General features: G+C 34.7%; 1 protein-coding gene across 4 annotated transcripts in view; it reads right to left on the bottom strand.

Moving 5' to 3' along the window:
- The window catches only part of sema5a (sema domain, seven thrombospondin repeats (type 1 and type 1-like), transmembrane domain (TM) and short cytoplasmic domain, (semaphorin) 5A), a 397269-nt gene that overhangs the window by 239051 nt on the left and 133055 nt on the right, over nt 1-25163 (bottom strand). For all 4 annotated transcript variants that reach the window (XR_015524511.1, XR_015524510.1, XM_087308760.1 and 1 more), the window contains one exon: nt 1752-1970. Coding sequence is in view for 2 of the 4 variants with exons in the window: in XM_087308760.1 (XP_087164886.1) it covers nt 1752-1899 (148 nt within the window). In the remaining 2 variants the exon portion in view is untranslated. The remainder of the gene's footprint in view (nt 1-1751; nt 1971-25163) is intronic.

The following is a 25163-nucleotide window of genomic DNA, read 5'->3' as shown; positions in this document are numbered from 1 at the left end:
GAGGGCATTTTTTTGCAAAACACATCAGTCAAGCAATATTTAATATATGAAGAAGTTTCATCATTTCCTCATAATGCTTCATAATACTTCATAAAAAAACTAATTTAATTTGAATTTGTAAAGTTTTGGGTTTAGTGTCTGTTCAAATGTCATTTTTATCATTAAGAGTTTTGCACAAGAGTAAGCTGCTCAAACATTAAACTTTGCAATTTGCATTTCACAGGACATGTTCTGTTAACTAATTAAAACTATAGGTTGGTTGTTGTGAAAAAGCAAAACCGTTTGTTTTTCTCCATAACAATCTATGCTCTTTATGTTCCCTTATAATAAATGAACAACAACAAGAATTAACGTGAGGCTATAAATAATAGGTGCATTTCCCAGAGAAGGTTTGCGGCTAGAAGGGCATCAGCTGTGTAAAAATGTGCTGGATAAGTTGCCGGTTAATTTCACTCTCTCTGGGGACCCTGGATAAATAAAGGGTCTAAGCTGACAGGAAAATGAATGAATGAATGAATTATAGGTGCAACCCCATAAATAAATCTTCAGATAGGCTACTCAGCTACATGTAAGGAATTATTTAAAAAATAAACTTACAAAGTACACTTATAAATGTCGCCTTGCAGACATGTATGGTGGGAGAAGCGCAGGAAAAAAGGTGCTCCCTGGCCTTCCTCTAAATTGACATCAGCGGAGACTCGTTTCCTGCTGCATTTGCACATTGTTGACAGAGGTATTTTATTCTGGTTTACTTTTGTAGCGTTTTGTACATTTTTTGTAAGGTTGAAGGCTTCATCTTCTATCATTAAATCAATGAGCAAACTCGGAGCTCTTCACCGGCGGCGACTCTCTACCCAGGGGATGCTGAGCTCGCACAGCATCCTCAATGTTCTATAACTGTAATATCGCACTTTGTAAAAAAAAAACTGGTCTAGCAGATATCGTGTTTTGTCAAAAAATACATTTTGTAGTAGGCCTAAAATGCATTCTTAAATGTAAATAATGGCAGCAATTAAGGTACATCTGAACAGGGATTTCCAATTTTAAAAATTCCAAATATCAAAAAATGGTGTTTATCCCATTTTTGCAACCAAACTTTTTATTTATATATATATATATATATATATATATATATATATATATATATATATATATATATATATATATATATATATATATATATATATATATATATATATGTATATATATATATATATATACAAACACACACACACTATTAAATGTAATATAATATAATAGTTATATATAGTGCCTACAGAAAATCATAAAGTTGTAAAAAAGCACAGGTTAGGAGAAAGCAACGAAAACAACGAAAAGGCTGGAAAAGTTATTTGCAATGTGATTTCATTTCAGGCTGTAAGACAAATAAGGTCATTATTTCAAAGGGGTATGATGATTTCCATATATAGGCACTGTAGTTACTACAGTTTATTTAACTATACCAATAATCTTGGTACAGGGGAAACAAAGAGCTGAAGTGGTTTCTAAGCTAGCAGGACTGATTATTTTTATTACTCATCAACCACACCAGTTTCCAAGAAGGTGCTATTTTATTCTCTTGAACAAATGGAATAGAACTAGTGTTTTATTTGCTAATGTTTTTATGCAATATAAGTAAATTCTGGAAACATAGCTTTTAACAATGCTTATATCAGCAAGCACCATTAATTAACATGCCAAATGAAGTACAGAGCTCTCTGTGCGAAGGTGTGTGGGACAGAAGTGCTGACCTGTGTGAGAGATGAGCGGGTGTTCAGCTCTGTGGCAGGGGGACTCCAGGGCCCGTATGGCCCCCCGGCAGGGCACTCCTCTGGGCATCAGCAGCAGCAGGCTATGCAGCAGGACGAGGCCGCGGGCCAGGGGCCTTCCCTCCGCCATGGGGGTCCACGGGACACTGCTCAGTACTGCTGGGACAGGGGCATAGGGTACTGGGCATCTGCCACGCAAATCTGATGAGAGAAAGATTAAATAGAAGAGAGTTATTGAAGAGTGTGATAAGGTTTGATTGATTTTTCTGGTAAAATATTAGAATAACTTCCATAACCTTCATTAATCAGTCATTTGAAAATCCTATTATGGAACAGATGATTATTTAAAGTACCTGAAGATAAGGACTGGCTGACCGTGCTGTGTATGATACTGATTATTACAAGGCTAACCAGCAGTTATTGTAAATTATATAAAAAAAGGACATAAAATACATAAAATTAGTTGATATTACTGTTTTTTTTTTTTTCAAACTGAGAAGGGATGTAAAACCACCACATTAAAATAATCAATAGGGTTTATGGACCATTACATATATCACATAAAAAAAAGAAAAAAGCAGCATTTCCATCCACAGAGTTAAAGAGAACAAAATTGACATTTCACGATTAACTGGAACTAACTGCGTGCAGGCTGCGCCAGAGCATAAGCATGCGCTTGACGCAGAATTATAAATCAGCCTAAACTGTATTCTGGTACAGTGATCGTATAATAAAAATAAAAATTATTTAATACAATTCATGACTATTAAAGTTATAAACAAGTTCAATTTGCTATGCCTAAAGGCTTTTAAAATCACTTTAAAGTCACGGACCTCAAAAACACATGCAAAAGATAAATTATAATACACCACTGACATTAAATGATCACATTTAGTATCAATATCAATATAGCACTAGAGCACATACTACAATCGTTAAAAAATATCAATGATAAAAAAGAAAAAATATATATATTCATTAAATTTAATAAATGAAAGGATGAAGAGTTTATATCAAGACAGAGTAAAAAGAGTTTGTCAGAGCCAGCATGCAGCCAGATAAAGAAAATGCAGCTGTTGAGGGCGTCACATTCATCTCCCAAACCTCCTGCGCTCTCATCTCTGACCTCCGGCCTCACTTCCACAAATCAACACAGGGGACTGAACTCCATCTCCTCTGAACAGCACACACATACACACACTGCAACAAGGCCTCACACTGCTCACACACAGCCAGAAAAACTCACAGGCTCAAATGCTACAACTCTGATATCTGGCCACAAAGAACAATCTATAAATAGCACAAGCTTCTTTCGTTCTTTTTTTTAATAGTATCATACTACTGATTAAAATGATAAAGTAAGTCATGGATTTAATCAATTATTTGTTATGTGTATTAATTGTATATGGGTTTTTTTACAATTCTGATTTTTTTCCTCAGTTTATCTCTTGACATTTTAAGTCTGACTCAAAACATTTCTCAGACTTGAACATTTATTACAACTGACTTATGCTTTGACTTCTGGCTAATATGAAGTTGTGACCAAATTTTTTGCAATTCTAGGTTTATATCTTACAAATCTGTGTTATCATTTCACAATTTGGTGTTTTCTGAATTAAAACAAGGAAAGGAAATTTGTTGCATAAATAAACAATTAGCAAAACAATTATAATTATAAGAGAAAACAGTTGCAATTATCTTTAAAAACTCAGATTGATTGATTGATTAGTTAGATTAAGTCAGTTAGTTTGACTGACTGACTTATTGTATTCTGTGCAGAAAACAAGTGGGAACTGATTATAAGAGAAAATCAAACAAAATGGATTGTAGATTTAGTAGAAAGCTGTGGCTCCGCACTGTCCAGCATCTACTAACAGGAATCTGTTCAACAAGACAAGGGGATGTAAAACTCCATTTCTATGCTCTACAGACATGAGTCTCCAGGCCCATCAACAGGCCATTCAGATCTGCAGTGTTTCAGTTATTGAGTCCCTGTGGTCCCTGTTGATGAGAGCAACTTTGTCGTAATCGAGTTTTGTACTGGCCTTCGTGCAGACTGACTCAATTTCATCTGTACTGACATAGTGTAGAGAGGCAATCCTATTGAATGGAAGATGAAGGGATTTTGATTGACAGAACATGCATTGCAGTGTTACAAGCGCTTGTCTTGAAAGTGCTGCTGCAAAGTCCATCCAACAGACCAGGAAATAGATCTTATAGACAGAGATATACATTTTACTAACCGGAGATATCCAGGTTATATTATAACTTTCTCAGAACTCAAAATTGCGAGAAATAGTTACTATTCTGAGGAAAAAGGTCTTTTTTGACATATTAACACAAAATATGAAACATAAACTCAGAATTCTGAGATATAACAGTTGGATTTGCATGACGTTTGGATAGACCTTTATATTTGACCCAGGAGCCAAAAACACATTGGAAAAGACCAAAAGCCAAAACATTGTATGATTCAAAATGAAGTTTTTTTCATATTTTTCATATCAATATAAAGACGTGGTAAATTTACCACCTACCATAAAATATCAAAACATAATCGGAATTTGGAATTTACATCAGTTAGAACTTAATTTGCACAACAATAAAGATGATTTTCTCGGTATTTACATTTTTTTGAACCCTCAGATTTCAGATTTTCCAAATAGTAGTACCCCAGCCAAACATTGTCCTTACATAACAAATCATATATCAATGGAGAGTGTATTTATTAAGCTTTCTGGTGATGGATGAATTACATATGGTTCGTTGTCACATATAAAGAACATCTTTTCTGTGTTACAAAAATTTTGAGTTTATTTTAGTACAAATTCAGGATAAATTTCACAGTTTTTCAGTGTCTGAGGGAATTTTCTCAACAAAAAAAAAAAAGAAAGAAATTTGCAATTCTAGAAAATAAAATCATAGCTATGAACTAGGACTGTGCAATTTAAGGAATATATCTAATTGTGAACATTTTTATTTTATTTTTTTTACATATTGGGATTGTGATTTGATTTAGGATTTAATTTTCAAGCTTCAGCTCAATAATCTGTCAGCCGTGGCAACAATACTGCGACAGCTCTTAAAAATCACCTGTTGCTCTGTCTGTAACTTTGAAAACAAAATATTTCCATATAACAATTGCTGTTTTTCTTTGATATTAATTTGTCTATTAATGCTTCTGAATTGGTAAACCCCATAATTCCATTTGTCATCCCTTTGCTGTTTGTTTTCTTTTTCAATGTAGGCATAGTTTGGTTGTGAAATTCTGATTGGGCAGAACGAAAGTGTGCTCACTTAATTGGCTAGTAAGACTGACACATAGCCGACTGTCACACATTTGCTCTGTGTGGGGGGAATTAAATAATACAGATATATTTTGTATTGCACCCTCTTATGATTAACAAATCGCAACGTTGCAAATTGCGATTGCAATACTGTTATAATAAGCGCACAGCCCTACTATGAACTTTGTGATAATTGTGAGACAAACTCACAATTAGATAAGATATACCTAAAAAGTCTGCATTTACATCTTCATATAAAATTTGTATAATTTGTTTTATATAATTGTTCTCCATTTCCACCTGGGGATCCTCATTCCGAGGCCTCTAGAGAGCCATTGATGGGATCCAAGACTTGTGAAGAGAAGATGCCAAGTATCGAGGACCCCAAGGACAACACATACTGTATGAAGAGATGTTGCCAACCATAGAGGACTTTTAAAAGTCTCCATAATCCTGGACCAGGCTGTATCCTAAGCATATGCTGTGGTGGTCATGGAGGAGTGGAGAGCACGATAAGTTTAACTAGAAGAGAAATGACCCTGGTTTCTCTCAAGGAATTTTTTTTCCATTACTTTCGTCACTTGGTGAAGTTTGTTCCTCGCCACTGGCACCACTGGCTTGCTTGGAATGAGACTTATGGAGTTGTGCATAAATGGATTTGCTCTTCAGTTTTTGAACTTTCAGCAAATAAACCACACTGAACTGAACTAAACTGAACTTCAACTCTAAAAACTGGACTTTTTTCTCAGATAACTTAGAATTGTAAAGCCAGAGTTCACAAAACAAAGTCAATCTAAAAATGTAAAGACCACTTTAATGTCACAGTTCTGAGTTTATATCTTGACTTTTACCCCAGATAAACACAGAATTGCAACTTTAATAAATAAGAAAAGAGATATAAACTCTCTTTTTATAAAGTCTATATTTCAGGCTATTGTTTTCTCAGAAAAACTGTAACAAGTTTCAGACATAAGCTCAGAATTAATTTTTTATTCAGTTGCACTTTTTTATAAGGTTTCCAAAATTCCAAGTTCGTTTTTATTAGACTATTACACTCAAACACACAAAAAAGCAACACACTGAATCCCAAAATCCAATATAGAGTGCAAGGATTTGATTTATTATTATTTATTTCCCTGTGTGAATGGCAAACATTTGCAGTACAACAAATGTGTGGGACATTAAACCCATATTTCTTTTGAACATTACTGATGTGACCAATTACTGCATTACATAAGAGTTTGCATAGCTTGCTGCTTTGCTTAAATAAAGTTCCACATCATCATTCAAGCAGACACACAAAAAGAGCATAGAAATGCTAAGAATCACATTAGTGGGAATGACCAACTCGGCGGTGGATTAAAGAAAAAAGTGCAAACGTCCATTAGAGGTATTTTATGCCAGCTCAATTGCTCTATGTTCTAAAAATTTTTGTAAAAAAGTTATGGTGCTCCTGTAGATATTTTGAGTTTGAATCAAAGAGTTAAATATCCATGTCCTGAACAAAAAGCAGAAAAATAACACCTGCAAGCTTAACCAATCCTCGCCATGACAACATAATAACTGGTTGTTATTCAGGGTGTCATAAACAAGACTACAGTTTACTTTAATCATAGCTGTACATGACAACATGACATATTCCTGTTGCGGTCCAGTGTCCGTCACAGAGGAAAATATCAATATATGTGACAGCGCTAAAACAGGCTAGGAGTAGCTTCCTGCTTAAAACCAGTTAAACTGTCCTCCTTTAACAGAGGAGAAGTAATGGGAGACAAGAGTGGCCCAATATGAGGTCATTATTTCTTCAGAAAATCAGGGATACTCTACATATTACAGTCTGCCGCTTTTTGTGCTGAATCATCTTTGGCAATAAAACTGAATCTGGTTATGACTTGAACTGAATTTAAGAGAGAAATAGAAGAGATAGTACAGCCAAATAATGAAAACTTGTGCCCTCATTTACTCAATCTCGTGTCATTCGTTCTGGAGCTAAAGAAAACTGTTAAATAATGTACTAGGCTTAGGACTGGAGCTTTTTAAGCTTTATACAATGGGTGAAGAAGAACCATTAAACTACGCTATAATTGGAAGTATCTGAAGTAATGTGATACAGAAGATTTGATATGATGATAGACTATAATCTGCATTGTTAAGTGCAGCAGAAAAATTACTGGGTCAGTGAGTTACTTAACTCTTGATTTGTGAATTAACTTTTTTGTGAACTGGATTCATTTTAAGATCTAAAGGCCGACTCACAGTGCGATTTATTATTATTTATAATCCTAAATGATTGTAGCATGTCTGACTGCACGAACATGGCTCTCGTGTTACACTGTAAGATCTCAGCTGTCATAAAGTCAGACTGAATGACAATAAAGATGCAGCAAACATGGTAGAAAACTCCCCCGGAGTTTGACGTCATCCATTCGTGACACTTTCACTGTCCTGTGTTCTGAAATGATTCCTCACAGCAAACGTAAACAATATGTAGCGGTAATTTTAATAATAAAACTAGAAAAAAAAAACAGTTTTGACATTTTCCGCTTGACATTGTCTAGCCTGGCCCCAGAACGCTCCCCCCGGGTATATAATGTTTAAGAGGTGAGGTGTCGGGGTGGTGGAGGAATGCTAAAGTTGTGAGATACTGCAGGTAGGACAGCTTTGGTATTTATAGGGGTTTGGGTTAAAACTGATTGGATAATAGAATGATTGTCAATGACGTATTAAATTACTAAAACATATGCATGTGCTCCACCCGAAATGTGTTTACAAAACATCACTTAGTGCTCCTATTGGTTCTTGGATTGATGTTGTTATCGCACTACAGGAAACTGTCGAAAATCTTGTGACACTGGCAGAACTTCATCGTTGGAAAAATCTGATCGCAACGGGCATTAAGCTGCTCTCTGTGAACAAGTCAAATCATTGATCAAAGATCAGAGATTTAAGCATAGGTTTCACAAATCTTTTAGGATTACCCAAATTTGTCTCAAATAACAAAACCGTGGCTGAAATCTCACAGTGTGAGCAGCGCTTGACTCTAGAGAAAGATTTATTCATCAACTCTCTCATGTACTACACACACACACACACACACACACACATACATATATATATATATATATATATATATATATATATATATATATATATATATATATATAAAGAATCAATAAATCAATCACTTAATCAATCAGTCCGTCAGCCAGTCAGTCAGCCAACCAACCAATCAACAATAATAAACAAATTAATTTAGATTTAATACATTTATAGTATTATTGATACTACTTTTTAAAATAAGAGTTACTCAATGAAAACAGATTTTTGTTACAAAAATTGAGCATTATTTATTTATTTATTTATTTATTTTTAATTATTTATATATAAAAAAAAATTCTCCTGTAAGGAAAGATTGGTTTGATTTAAGAAATTTTCCTAAATTAAAGCATCTAAGGTGGCAAGGTGGATCAGTGGTTAGCACTGTTGCCTCACAGAAAGAAGTAGGCTGGTTTGAGTCCCGGCTGGGTCAGCTGAAATTTTTGTGTGGAGTTTGCAAGTTCTCCCCATGTTTGTGTTGGTTTCCTTTGAGTGCTCAGGTTTTCCCCAAAGTCCAAAGACATGCACTATAGGTGAATTGGATAAACAAAATTGGCCACAGTGAATGTGTGTGTATGAGTGATTCCCAGTGCTGGTTTGCGGCTGGAAGGGCATCTGCTGTGTAAAGCATATGCTGGATAAGTTAGTGGTTCATTCCACTGTGATGACCACTGATAAATAAAGAGACTACGACAAAGGAAAATTATTGAATGAACAAATGAATGAGGCATCTAAAAAAAATCTGGTTTCAAGTTTAAAAAATAAAATAAATTCAACTGAAAACACACAGAATCTAATTACATCCATATAGACTGATAAAATGTCATCTTTTTGGGTTAAATAAAAGGTAAAAATTGCTTTAAAGCAACAACTGCAGATTACCAGTTGTACTGCATTAAAGTGAGTAAATGAAAGCAATTTTTTTTTTCATCTGAACCATCTCTTTAAGGTAGAATGAATAGTCATAATCAAAAGGAAAAAATGAAAGAGCAGATTTCAAACCAGTTTGAAGGTCGACCAAATACAACTATTAAATCTTAAACTATTACTAAACACTCTGGGTGTCGTTCAATTCATTCAACAGACTCTGTACCCTCAAGGTCACTGACTAGCACTAGCACATCATTCAAAGCCACAAGCAGGAGCTTATAATTATGCACTTTAAATGAACATACTGTGCGGCAGACCAAAGTATGAGCTCTTTTCTTCATACCCATGTTGTGCTGTTCCATGTTTGCACAGATGTCCTTTAACTGTGAAGTTCAAACCCACTTATTGAAAAAGGAGAAACACATACTGCACCATCTTAAAGATGTTTCTTCTGCTTACAGAACAGACAAGACACAAGACCGCAAAAACACCAGACTTTACCGGAGAAAAGCCAATAATGGGACAAGACGGTAAATAGCGGTTTCCTACACTCTAGATCGACAGCAAGGAAACACAAACCAGTGCAGACAGACACAGGCAGCTTTTATTTCCACTGCAGATCAATTCCAATCTTTCCCATCTCCGTCTTTCACTTTGACGTCTCCACTAAAATGGATATTTCTACCAAAACCCTTGAGGCAACTGGATTGAGGAGGCATTAGCAGCATCTGGTCTGAAAAAAGGCAAAAGCACAGGGTTGTGTGGTTCAGGCTGCCTCTGGGCATCCAAAAACACAAAGCATAAATAAAGGGCATTTTCATACAAGCTCCGGAGGATTGAAAAAGGCTCAGTCGTGCCTGAATCAGACCTCTCCATCTGAAGGTAGATCCTGATTGGACATCCTGATTGGTGTTAAAATTGACATCCTCAAACTGTAATTGATAGAAAATGTACATCCACGAGCTGTAACAGGTGGTTTTATGAGCTGGTTATTGTGAATGTGCTAGACTTTTGACATTTAGCATATTTATTTTTGTGAATGGGCTGTTTGCTGAAGCATTTGACTTAAATGCAATAGTAAATAATGTTCAGATTTTTTGCACAGACCAGTTTTTTCACTTCACATGACCTCAATGTTTTGTCAGGAATCATGCTTATTAGTTTGGTTTTAACTGCATGATTCTTAAAGTGCAAATAGTCGATAACTTGCATTTATGAATTATAAAGAACCACAGTTTCACCTAAAACTGTTTGTACTGTACTGTACAGATTTGACTCTTCGAAATCATAGAAATACTATATATTTTTGCAAAATTAAAAAACGTACTAAGTGAACATATTCATTTATTTGAAAAAACAATGCTAAGTCTGTTATTCTGCTTTGAAAATGTGCAGTCTTTATTTTTGTCTCTATAACCTGCCCAGTGCCCACTGCCAGTTTGCCCAGTAATATTTGAGCACCCTGGGTTTCCTTAATTAAATATTTCTTAAATTGTTTGACATAAATCGTTGTACTCTAAAATTATGTAACATCTTCTAAATGTAATATCTTCTTATGTAAGATCTTTGGACTTCCTTAGTCCAAAAACATCTTTCATTGAAGCCAAGCTGCAGAAATGATGCATTTAAAGTAACTTTTAAACCAAGAACAGAGAGATTTTTTTTAGAATAAAGTTTTTCCAACTCATATAGGCTTTGTTGAAGCATGAATACCTAGCTTTAAAGTGCTTTCTTGACTACCTTTTCATGACTAAAATGTATTTTTGACAGTGCTCAAAGCATTTTAAACTCTGTTTACATCTATATTTAGGTTTTATCCATTTGAGATCAGACAGAAATGTTGCATGATTCTTTTCACCTGTGTCTTGTTTGGTTTCTCATTTAGTCTGTGTTTTTTAAATAAAAAAATGTCTATGTATGTAGATAATTGTGTCTCGAAAAATTGTACAAGAAAGAAAATAAATAAATGAAACAATGTTTATTTTATATATATACACTGTAAAACCCAAAAGTCAACTTTGTTAAATGAAATGAGTGTAGTTAACTTAAAATCGACTGAAAGTTAATTCTACACTTTTTTTAAAAGAGTTTTGAACTCAGTGTTGAAGGTAATGAGTTAATTAACTACCTCATTACTTTAACTTAATTGGAGTAAGTTCACAGTATTCATTTAGATTAGTTTTTTTTTACTTAAATGGTTTTCAATCGGTTTCCTCTATTGGTTTGAGTTGCCTTAACTTATTAGGTTTAACAGTACTCAGTTGGTTTGAGTTCTCTTCATTTATTGGGTTTTACTGTGCTCAAATTGCACAACGGTTTTGTCTGGTTCTCGAATCTGATTGGCTGATAGCCGTGGTATATGTAAGTAATATCAGCACCCGTACAGCCTCTTTACCCTTTGTGTGTTACTTCGCCTACATACAGCCAGAAAAAGCAGACACTACAGATCTAAAGTTAAAAGATGCTTGCTCAGCTGTTTATATGTTAGCTTATGATTTGAATCCAACGCGTAAGAAAGTAGTTCCTCATACAAAAGGGTTTTCGAGACTCTCCATGTTTGATTTTGTTTTTATACACACAATTATGCCGTCAAACTATTGTAATTACGCAATATCACACTCGTAGCAGTGCGATATGGCTGTATATTGGCACTGGTTGGGGCACTAAGGCACGAGGCCAGCTCCCGTCAGTGGCGATATACAGCCATATCGCACTGCTACGAGTGTGATATTGCTCATATATATATATATATATATATATATATATATATATATATATATATATATATATATATATATATAGTACCGGGTTGGGAACACTTTTGCCTTCAGAATTGCCTTAATCTTTTGTGGCAAAGATTCAACAAGATACTGGAAATACTCCTTTAGATTATCTATTGGATTGAGATCTGGTGACTGTGGAGACCATTTAAGTATAGTGAACTAATTGTCATGTTCAAGAAACCATTCTGAGATGATTTATGCTTTATGACATGGCGTTATATCCTGCAGTAAGTAGCCATCAGAAGATGGGTACACTGTGGTCAATAAGGGATGGACATGATCACCAACAATACTCAGGTAGGCTGTGGCATTGACCCGATGCTCAATTGGTTCTAATGGGCCCAAAGTGTGCAAAGAAAATATCCCCCACACCATCACCAGCAGCCTGAACCGTTGATACAAGGCAGCCTAATTTAGCCTTTATTGTACCCAATAAAGTGGCCAATGAGTATATACACATTTAACTATGAAAAAAGAAAGTATGAATTCTGAAATAGTATTTTTATGTAAAAAAAAAAAACCAACAAAAAAATATATTATCTTCACCGCATAGCCAGCCATTTTATTTTATTTATTCAAATATTATTAGAGAAAGAAAGAAAGAAAGAAAGAAAGAAGGAAAGAAAGAATCTGCTGAAATTAACAGTATATATGTATATATATATATATATATATATATATATATATATATATATATATATATATATATATATATATATATATATATATATATATATATATATATATATATATATATATATATTGATAAGAGAAAACTAAAGGCAAAGCTGAACATTAAAGAAGAACCCATTGAAGTGATTGAAGTGATAGCTGGTTGAGCAAATAACTATCACAGCAGTTTCCCAGGTGCAGCGCGTGCATGTCAGTCAGTAAACATTCACTGCTTTTCAAAGCAAGAAAGGAATTTTCCGCTAGCAACCTCTTTATCCTCAACAGATATTTTTTTCTCAGCCAGACAGAACCATTTCCATCTCGAATCTAATACTGCTTCTGGGTCCAGTGCGCTCTCAATCTGTTAAACCAACACCGTTTAAACAGACTGCACATCTGAGCACACAACATCTGTCAAGTATCAGACAACAGCCAAGTGCTAATCTTCAAATCTTGCACGCTGATCTGCTGAAGTCCATATTACTTAAAAAAGAAAGAAAAAAGTAATCTACACGCGCATACACACACACACACACACACACACACACACACACACACACACACACAAACGCTCTTCTTTCTCCCACACTTTGACAGCCAACAACTGGGTGAAATTGATGGAGGGCTTGTCTGGAACGGGATTCAACTTGAGCCACAATTGCAGGCTAGTTACGAAAACAATACTACTTAAAGACTGACATATTGAGGGTTATGTTCAGTGCAATAGCTTTGGAGCTTTTAAAGAGTAGTTTTGGGATGATTGGCCACATACAAAGTCAGATTTAAATCTGGGACAGCAAACCCAGCAATTTCAGCCCGTCACACCCTGACTCTCCAGAGGTATCCAGCCTTTATTTTTAACTGTCTGTTTCTCTATACGCGGCCTCTGATGGAACTAGCTGACTATCCTTGGGTATATAATAGACGAAGCGTTCTTGATGCTGAAAGCGAGCTGTGGCTGTGTAGTTTTGTGGCTCTCTTTAAGAGTAACAGCCCATAATCACAAGGTCACTGAAACAATCACACTGAAGCGTTTTCGAAGCCATTGAGAATAGCCTGAGGTTCATACACATGGAAACAAAACTATTTGTTAAGATGCATTTAACCTGTGCCTTGAAAAAACAACTACAGGTCAAGGCTGAATTTTTGCCAGGACACACAACTATAGGCTATTAAGAAGTCATTAAAAATACATAGTTTACATAAAAATGTAAATGTGCTGCTAATTTATTCACCTTTAGGCCAGCCAATATCAATGTGACTTTTTTTTAGCAGAAAATTTTAGATGATCCTTGATGATTGACTTTTTTTTTGAATAATTTTTTTAAGGGGTTTTTCACCTTTAATTAAGACAGGACAAATAAGGTTACAGACCGGAAAGCATTGGAAGCAGAGAGAGGGGTAGGGTCGGCAAAAAAACTCAAGCCGAAAATCCAACTCAGGTCGCTGTGAGTACCATGGTTTATATGTCGGCGCACTTAACCACTAGGCTATTGGCGCCGACGATTATTGACTTTTTTTTTAAGATAAAACATACAGTGCAAATACAGTCACAAATATTATACCCATGCTCACATACAAGACTGTTGTAAACAGACTGTGGTTTAAATGTTATAATGTAGCATAGACTACCCAGATGGCATACAATTGTGGGCCACTTTAGGCAGTTATGTGGCACTGGTGGTATTCCTTCAGCCCAGACAAATGAATGTGAGCCTGAAGTGTCCCACCTGTATAATGGCAAATGTGGGACGAAGATTTAAATTTATATATGGGCCCTTTAAGGCAAAGATTTGGCACTTATGGCACAATGTAATCTGAATGTGAGCCTATTGTGGCCCATGTGGAAAATGATAAATTTGACCCAAATGATGGAGGACACAGTTGGCAAATATGTGGTATGTGTCATTTAAGGGTTATTTCGGTCTAAACCTAATGTGGCCCAGTTATCTTAAGACACATATGTGGCACTTTTGGCAAATATTTGGCACAGTAAGCTCTGGCTATTGCTGCTGTGAGCCTAATGTGGCCCAGACAAAATATGGCAAATGTGGCCCAGTTATTTTAAAACATATGTGGGCCACTTTGGCAAATATTCCACACAGTAAACTTTGGCTAATGCAAACGTTAGCCTATAGTGGCCAAGAGAAGAAATGGAAGATGTGGCCCAGTCATCTCAAAACATATGTGGACCACATAGATTAAAGACACCATCATGAAGAAAAGTATTTGCTTTAGTTGGGCCGATAGCGATGAAGCTCTTAATATAAATTTCTTTTGGGCTGCTGTAACTTTTAAGAACTTTGTTTGAAAAGTTTATTCATTACAGAAAAAAATATATAAATTAATTAATTAATTAATAAACAAATAAATAAAAAGTTAGGTGAGGCACAACCTGTGATGAAATAATATAATCCACTGATGTTAACCAATGTTTAATCCGTTATTAGAAGTGACATAATAACATGCTTGCACGTGCCATATTATGAAGGTTTATAAGCTAAAAAAAATTATATGGTTCAACTGCTGGTCACAGAGACATTAATAATCAGCGTATGAACCTCAATAATGGTGACAATTACTAAATGAACAAAACTCACAAACATCACAAAAAGGATACTAAAAGTGACAAAATCAACAAACATCAACATAAACAGCAGAATCAAAATCAAATAATGAAAACTGGAACATCAATAAGCTATATATTTTATTCATACTGCAATGCATGCTGGGATTTTTGTACTTTGCCACACGCAACAAATGTAAGTTGTAGCCCAGATCTGGGCCAGAATAAAAGCAAATTGTGGCCCAGAATAGGGTCAGTTCTGGTTCATTTGCTTGAATTCTGGCCAATATGTGGAATTGGTTGAATTCTGGCTGAAATGTGATTATGCTATGGCTTAATTGTTGCCTGGATCTGGCAAACAGGAAAGGAACGCTTAAGTGCCATCATTCAATGCGGTATGTGGGCCGGATGTAAATGTCTCGTGTGGGCCGGATTTGAGCTACATGAATTTTGCTAGCTGGGTAAGGCCCAATCCCAATTGTACCCCTTAGCTTTTCCCCTGTGTGTTCATGTGAAGGGGTAGGGCTAAGAGGAAGGGCTAGATACCCCTTAAAACAGAGATTTTTTAGAACCAAACTTGAAACCAAGGGCTAAAAAAAATTCCCAGAATATACTATCTGCAATGGAGCATGGCTGCAGACGGAAGTAAAGAGATGCACAAATGAGTATTTTTTGTCATTATTACACATATTTACAACAAACAAGCATATGTTTTGATACTTTCATTACAGTGTTTGTGTTTTTTATTGTCATGTTTCAAATAAAAATGCAAAAATAAAAAACACAAATGTTTGCTGTCTTTAATCTCTAACAATAACTCCCGTTTCGTTGTCCTACAACATACGTTCACATCTGTCACTCGATGACACTTGAATACCTGTCAGAAAAGTCTAGTGGCTGGGAATGACCTTTTTACAGTGTCCGGTATAAAGTAATGTTAATGTTGTTTTTTGTGAGCGAGCAAGGGGGGGACGCGCAAACTCTGTACAGAAACATCTGAAGGTTTTGTTAATGACCAGAACCAAAGATGTTCTTGCTGTGAGGAAACAGTGCTAACCACTGGGCCACCATGCCACCCATCTAGAAAAGGAGGAGATGTAGGGGTGGAAGGGGGTATTCTTCAAACTGAAGATGTCTGTGGTATGAAACCTAGGGCTCTTATAGTGGCCAAGGAATCATCTGACTGGTGAATAATCAATTGGAAAATGCGTGGCAGCTGCAAGCAATTATAAGCATGTGATCCTCTCGAAATTAGTTTATAAATGAACTCCACTTGTGTTGTGACCAATTTCCAGCACGTTTCTTAATTTGTTTGTGTTGTGACCGATTTGCAGCACACTTCTTCAGTTGTTTGTGTTGTGACCGATTTGCAGTGCATTTCTTTAGTTATTTTTGTTGACCAATTTGCAGTGTGTTTCTTCAGTTGTATGTGTTGTGACCATTTTGCAGCGCGTTTCTTCAGTTGTTTGTGTTGTGACCGTTTTGCAGCGCGTTTCTTCAGTTCTTTCTGTTGTGACCGATTTGCAGTGCATTTCTTTAGTTATTTTTGTTGACCAATTTGCAGTGTGTTTCTTCAGTTGTATGTGTTGTGACCAATTTGCAGCGCGTTTCTTCAGTTGTTTGTGTTGTGACCAATTTGCAGCACATGTGCTGTCAAATTGACGAAGATTGTTTCTTTATTTGCAGGTGTTTTATGTAATTGCATGTGTTTTCTTAAACTGCTGCGCATTAAGCTCTCTCGGCCACCATAGAACAGGTCCTTTATGAAAATACCAGTAAATTCGTTTTTACCTTCAAACTCTGCTTCAGTTGCTTGATGTATGTGCACGTGGAGCAGCCAGTGAGGGCTACAACACACACACATATTATGTACCATCAACCATCAACAAAAGCTCGACCCCTTCTGTGTTTACAAATACAAGCACAGCCATTTAGAGGTCATTTCTGGTTAATGAAGTCAGAATTTACCTGTATTTTGGAATGTATGTGTGAATGGTCTTTTCCAAAAAAATTCCAGAATGTTCTTACCGATGTGAACAGCGCTTTCTTGAATTTATCGGTAGATCTCCGGATATTCACTGGTATCACTTTGTGAAAGTGGTTATTGACTATGTGTACATGGATATCAGTAACTAAATTATTTACTATAATCTAAATAAGGCAATAATATGATTAAGCTGTTTATATGAGTCTCTGTTAGAATATCCTTCATGTCCTTGTAAGTTTTTATCTTAAAGTCCATAAATCGATTAACATCATTACGTCACCATCAAGGTTTTCTCTGGAGTTTCATGTAATTTCGTGTATTTCATTTTTTTTTAAAATTCAACTGCACTTCGGCAGTTTCACTTTCATTCAATATTTTATTTATGCCCCTGTGACAAGCTCTGAGCTACTGGATGCGATTGTGAAGTAAGCACTGATAGGAGAGAGTTGTTTTATTGGAATTTGATAAGACAAGCTACACTGAATGAAAACTTACATGTCTTGAATGTGTCACATCTTTCAAAACTATTTCAAAAAACAGGACAGAAAACTGCCTATTACTTCGAAAGAATGATTTTGATGTAAAAACCTTGATGACATTATAAGCAGACCTTGGAGAGCATCATAAAATAAAGGCAGTTCATGACCCCTTTAACAGAGACAGTGCAGACAACACTCTACGATCTGTTTTATATCAGATGTCTACATCCCCCATGATTAAAAAGATAAATCACCAGTATATTCGACATATGAAGCTTTCAAGAGCAATACCAGCACACAAGCCAAGACCAAGGCTCCCAGGGCGCGCTACTGTCTCCCCTTACTATACGTTTATCTCCTCACGAAACCATCACTGTCGGATAAAGTAGTCATCCTGCTATGCTGAATCCCCATCAGAGGAGAACATGAGTGCTGATGCTGAACAGGAGGAACAGCATCCAACTCTCACTGTCAAGATAGAGGAGGTGAAAAAAAGTCCAATATACATCTATCAGAAATACAAGTCAAAATAGCCAAGCCACTAGACAGGGACTGGTATACGATCCTAATGGTATGATAACCTTGGATAAAAATAAGTTCTTTTAAAATGTCTGGGTAAAAAAACAACAACTTTCCCCCCATTGAACACAATATATTGTATTGACGAAACCTTTAAAATATTTTAGCCTTTTTATTTTCAACATGTCAGGATAAACAATTTAAATAAATCACTCACTATCTTCATATTCAAAAACATAGATTTCATAACAACTTGAAAAGGCCTCTTTAGATAGTTGTCTTTTCTACAAAAGATTTTAACACTGACAGAAGTGTAACTTTTACACTCTATAGTTTGGACACCTATACACATTTAACCTGTGTTAAATTTGACACCATGGGTGTGATTTGAACACCTGCAACTAGGGTTGGATCGATAGACGATGCCATCGTCCCTCCTTTCACATTATACCATTGAAAACGCACATTACGTGTCCACATACACACACAAACAAACACACACACACACACACACACACACACACACACACACACACACACACACACACACACACACACACACACACACACACACAAAGACACACACAAAGACAAAGACACACACACACACACACACACTCACACACACACACACACACACACACACACACACACACACACACACACACACACACACACACACACGTCCACACGTGTCTAAACTCCAGGCAGTCAGTGGGTGCTTACCCCAGAGAACAGTGCAGATCAGAGTTTGTCAAGGATGTACTGCTAGATCGTGTCTCACTATAGTTGTTAAATGTGATATTTAATTAATCTTCTCTCTATTTAATGACTCTTCGGTCTTTTGAATTTATCAGGTAACGTGTCACAGCGTCAGTACACTGCTTCAATCTTTCGCTTTGGTTGGTTGCTGTTGGTTGTGCATCTTTTTTACTAATCAAAATCATTAATTTTTTATAACTAATAAATTCACCGCCACCTATGATGATGATGCCATCTTTCATTGCGATGTTTCACATTAGCCATCGTATGATGCCAAATTGGTCGACATTGCGTAACCCTACCTGCAACACACATTTACTTCCCTCAATTAAAATATAAAACATATTTACAGATTGATATTTTTATCATCCATTAAATTTATTTTAGAAAAATGTAAACATATATTTCAATATTGGCAGCACGGTGACTCAGTGGCTGGCCCTGTAGCCTCACAGCAAGAAGGCATTTGTGCGTAAAGTTTGCATGTTCTCCCCGTGTTCGTGTGGTTATTATCAGTTTTATTATCAGTTTTATTGATTATATGCATATTAATATTTGTTTTAATTATAAACAAGTTTAGGCCATATAGTAAGCAGTTGGTAGCAAAATCGCCTCATAGCAGGAAGGTCGCTGGTTTGAGCCTCAGCTGGGTCAGTTGGCATTTCTGTGTCGAATTAGCATGTTCTCCCCGTGTTCGAGTGCATTTCCTCAAGGTGCTCTGGTTTACCCCAGTCCAAAAACATGCAGTATAGTGAATAGAATAAGCTAAATTTGCCATAGTGTATGTGTGTGAAAGAGTGTGTGGGTGTTTTCCAGTGTTGAGTTGCGGCTGGAAAGGCATCCGCTGCGTAAAACATATGCTGGATAAGTTGTCGGTTCATTTCGCTGTGATTAATAAAGGGACTAGGCCAAAAAGAAAATGAATGAATGAATGAAAGCAAGTTTAGGTTTGTTTACCTGTCAAATTTTGGAGGCGTATGCATCACCATATGGGCCATAAGAATAGGATGTGTGTTTGGATATAAGTTTTTGACCACATTTTGTTTTTATTGTTTATTTATTCATTTGCTGCAAATTAGAACTGACTTTAGAAATAGTCTTGTTAGGAACAAAAGCGCTTAACAAACTAAATTAAATATGTAGACTAATGGATGTCGTCACTGGAGCGTGTACAACACAGTTTCCTTGTCCACGAAAGTAAAGGAGTAAAGAGAAGAAAATAGGCCAAATGGAGAAGGCCCATTCTTATCCTTGCACAGATGGTATGTTTAACTGTTTTCTCGTTAGTGAAGCATTTTGTTTTTGCACTTACAAAGTCCACCATGTAAATAGCAAATGTGCCATGGCGTGACGCAACTTACAGTAAAGGGAATATGAGATGAGACTGTGATTGGTCTAATGCACGTTATGCTCACAACACACTCATAGCTCATCAAGAGAATAAGCACAACCCAGTTAGACTATGTGTCAGAGCACAAACCATGCACTTTAGACTTTGCGCTAAGATTGTTAAAACAGAGCACAAAGTACTGAGATATATATCCTTTTTTCAAATGCTCATCAAAGCTTTGCTTTTTCAGGACATTTAAATGCCATAGCATGACACGAGGAATAAGCCTGGTTCACATCACCAGACACAAACCTTCACAAGCTCTCAAAAGAGATGACAAGACAAATCAAATGTTTTCCTAAGTTGTACAAATCTATTTAAACCATGCATTGAAACACAGAGTGAGTGACATTTCAGGTGACTGTTATTGACGCCAGTTTCTACGTGTGTGCTTTAGGTGACACAAAACTCCCCCTAAGAGGCGCACGCTTCAGATTAACCCGTCATATACCACAAATACACACACCCCTGGAGGTGCGCCGATAAGAGCCATAATGCCTGTCACTCTGAACATTTGACATTTTTAGAGGTTTAATTACACGCTTGGCCTCAAAGAGCAGAGTGAATCCTGCTGCAAATTGCACTATCACTATCCACAGCTGCATGTAAGCGTTGTAAGTACTAAAGCCCTTCAGCAGCTCAATGCGCTAAACTTTATACATAAATGGGGTAATGCTTATGAGTGAACCGTAAAGGTGTGTGTCTATTTTTAGTTCACTTACAAGAAGGATTGGTTTTTGGGTGGGTCTTTGAAAACGGATGGGTGAATAATGGGTGAATTTTGGGCAAATAAAAAATATATTATTATTTTAGTTAATTAATTCTGTTATCAACAATTTTATAGTAAAGATGTATTAAATGCATGCCATAAATTAATCAAAAAATCATAATGGAAGCATACTACTACTACTACGACGACGACAACGACTACTACTACTACTACTACTAGTACTACTAATAATAATAATACTTCTTCCTATTATTATTATTATTATTATTATTATTATTATTATTATTATTATTATTATTATTTGTAATTGTTATTATTAATATTAGTATAATTAAAAGCACAATCATGGAAACAATGTTATTGTTTTCAATTTAAAAACAAACAAATAAATAAATAAATAAATAATAAAACATTTATTTGAACGAATGATTTTATGCAATCAAAAAATGTAATAAACTGAGAGTAATAATAATATGAAATATTAATACAAAAAAAAAAAAAAAAAAAAAATATATATATATATATATATATATATATATATATATATATATATATATATATATATTCATTCAATCATTCATTTATTTTCTTGGCGGCTTAGTCCCTTTATTAATCCGGGGTCACCACAGCGGAATGAACCGCCAACTTATCCAGTTGGTTTTCTATGCAGCGGATGCCCTTCCAGCCGCAACCCATCTCTGGGAAACATCCACACACACACACACACACACACACACACACACACACACACACACACACACACATACACATTCACACACACACTCATACACTACGGACAATTTAGCCTACCCAATTCACGTGTACCGCATGTCTTTGAACTGTGAGGGAAACCAGAGTATCCAGAGGAAACCCACGCGAACGCAGGGAGAACATGCAAACTCCACACAGAAACGCAAACTGAGCCGAGGATCGAACCAGCGACCCAGCAACCTTCTTGCTGTGAGGCGAATGTGCTACCCACCACGCCGCCAAATATAAATATATATATATATATATATATATATATATATATATATATATATATATATATATATATATATATATATATATATATATATATATATATTTACAGTTGAAGTCAGAATTATTAGCCCCCTGAATTATTATCACCCGTTGATTTTTTCCCCAATTTCTGTTTAATGGAGGGAAGGTTGTTTTAGCACATTTCTAATCATAATAGTTTTATAAATTTATTTCTAATAACTGATTTATTTTATCTTTGCCATGATGACAGTAAATTATATTTTACTTGATATTTTTCAAGACACTTCTATACAGCTTAAAGTGACATTTAAAGGCTTAACTAGGTTAATAGGGTTAATTGGCAGGTTAGGGTAATTAGGCAAGTTATTGTATAACGATGGTTTATTTTAATAACGATGGTTTACATTAATTTACATTTTACCACCACATTTTCGATGTATCAATTAAATGTATTTTAGCTTAATTAACATACACTGTAAATAATATCCAGTTATTAACAGTTTACATATTTTGTGATTAAAGGTTTTTTTTTTCCATTTACTGCATTTACAGTTATAAATTACATTATGATTTATGCATAATGATCTTTGCTCTGTTGGCTTTTGATGAAAATTTAACTCTGCACTTTTTCAATACAAATTTTATTGACATTTTAGTATTTTGAAATATATATATATATATATATATATATATATATATATATATATATATATATATATATATATATAGATAGATAGATAGATAGATAGATAGATAGATAGATAGATAGAGAGACAGAGAGAGAGAGAGAGAGAAATAAGACTGTTAAAAATAAATAAATAAAAAAAACTGGCTGATGTTTTTTAAAACACCAATACAGACAATAAATAACTTCAAACTATTAGAAAAACTGTTAGAGGAAAGATAAAGGTCTCATAATGCGAAAATAAATAAATAAATAAATAAATAAATAAATAAACTATAAAAAAGGAATAAAAATTTAGCTTTAAATAGAAAACTTCTGTAATCCTATTTGTAAGTTCAAATTAGAATTCCTAAATACACCAATCTAATTTTTTAATTCATACACGATTAAAAAATGCACAAAATGCAATTTGTAAATACAAAAAACAAATAGACAAAATTTGAAAATTCAATTAATAAATTCAAAACATGATTCAAACAGGCACAAATCAAACTCAAAAAATCCAATTCCTAAATTCAAAACACGATTAAAAAAATACAAAAATCTAATTCCTAAATTCAAAACACGAATAAAAAAATAAAAAATACAATTAGCAAATACAAAACACGATTAAAATATACAACAAATCTAATCCGTAAATTTAAAACAAGATTCAAAAATAAAAAATCTAATTAGCAAATATAAACACGATTCAAAAATACAAAAATACAACTTGTAAATTCAAAACACGATTCAAAAATGCACAAATCCAATTCATAAATTCAAAACACGATTCAAAAATACAAAAATCCAATTCCTAAATTCAAAACACGAATAAAAAAATAAAAAAATCCAATTAGCAAATACAAAACACGATTCAAAAATACAAAAATACAACTTGTAAATTCAAAACACGATTCAAAAATACACAAATCCATTTCATAAATTCAAAACACGGTTCAAAAATACAAAAAATCCGATTCGTAAATACAAATAACAATTAAAAAATGCACAAATGAAACTCAAAAAAAAAAAAAAATCCAATTCATAAATACAAAACACTAATCCAAATGACAAAAATACAATTTGTAAATTCAATTGTATGATCTGGCTAAATAAAATTCGATATTTCAAAAACACACACGTTCAGACTAGAAAAGCCTAGGCGGCAGTGAGTGTGCAAGTGTAAATCAGGTTCGAAATACATGCTGTCAAAGCACAGAGATAATAACAAGAAAACTACTTCATCTGCCATATAATTAAACTCCAAAACAACAACTTCAGTAAAAAGATACTGGTGCTGACTCTTTCTCTCTCTCTCTCTCTCTCTCTCTCTCTCACACACTTTTTTATATGGAGTCCTCAGATATGCAAAGGGCGGCAATGTAAATAATTACTTGGCTCCACTGGATCCAATTAATCACACGTGTGGGGTGTAATTTGTCCCATAAAAAGAAGATGCAAGCAGACACAATGTCGCACGAGTCAGTGCTAATGAGAGAATGAGTGAGAGAGAATGGGAGGAAGACAAAGCGACATATTGCAGCTCTGAATGACGGGACATTTTAACAGGACTGAGCACGTCGCGCAGCTGCAGGCGTAGCTGAACTAGCATTGAGGCGGATAGATTATAGGCAGTTCCTCACAGGCCGTCTAGAGCTGCCAGATGCTCACAGTGCTGACAGCACACACAAAAAAAAAACAAAAAAAAAACACACACACACACTTTTGTCATCCAACAAGCAATTTGCTGATTATATTTTAACACCTGTATGAAGGCAGACATCAGCACATCAACAACCAGAAAGGGAAGAAACAGAGAGAGTTTATCCACCTGAATATTACAAGTGTTGTTGCAAACCTGTTTGACTGTATAGAAATGTTTTTATTAACAAAATGCAAAAAGTGTCCTGATGTGATTTTGAACTTTACTGAGCTTCATTGTACACTTTTAAATATACAGCTGAGGACCTAATTATTGAAAAAATATTGAAAAATTATTGACAATTATTGAAGTTTGCCAAAAAGAAAATGAATGAATTTTCTTATATACAGTTAAAGTGGGAATTATTAGTCCCCATTTGATTTCTTTTTTAAATATTTCATTTAAAAAAAAATTATTAATTTAAATATTAAATGATGTTTAACAGAGCAATGGAATTTTTACAGTATGTCTGATAATATTTTTTCTTCTGGAGAAAATCTTATTTGTTTTATTTTGGCTAGAATAAAAGCAGTTAAATTTTTTTTAAAAAACCATTTTAGGGACAAAATTATTAGCCCTTTTAAGCTGTTTTTTTTTTTTTTTGTCAACAAAACACATAATCATTATACAATAACTTGCCTAATTACAATAAGCTGCCTAGTTAACCTAATTAACCACGTTAAACTTTAAAATGTCACTTTAAGCTATAATAAAGCGTTTTGTAAAAGATCTAGTAAAATATTATTTACTGTCGTCATGGCAAAGATAAAATAAATCAGTTGTTAGAAATTACTTATTAAAATTATTATGCTTAGAAATATGTTGAAAAATATATCTGTTTAACAGAAATTGGGGAAAAAATTAAACAGTATAGTGTGT

Source organism: Danio rerio, chromosome 24, assembly GCF_052040795.2.
Source record: "Danio rerio strain M-AB ecotype USA chromosome 24, GRCz13ab, whole genome shotgun sequence".
NCBI lineage: Eukaryota > Metazoa > Chordata > Actinopteri > Cypriniformes > Danionidae > Danio > Danio rerio.
This window is presented reverse-complemented; position numbering and strand designations above follow the sequence as displayed.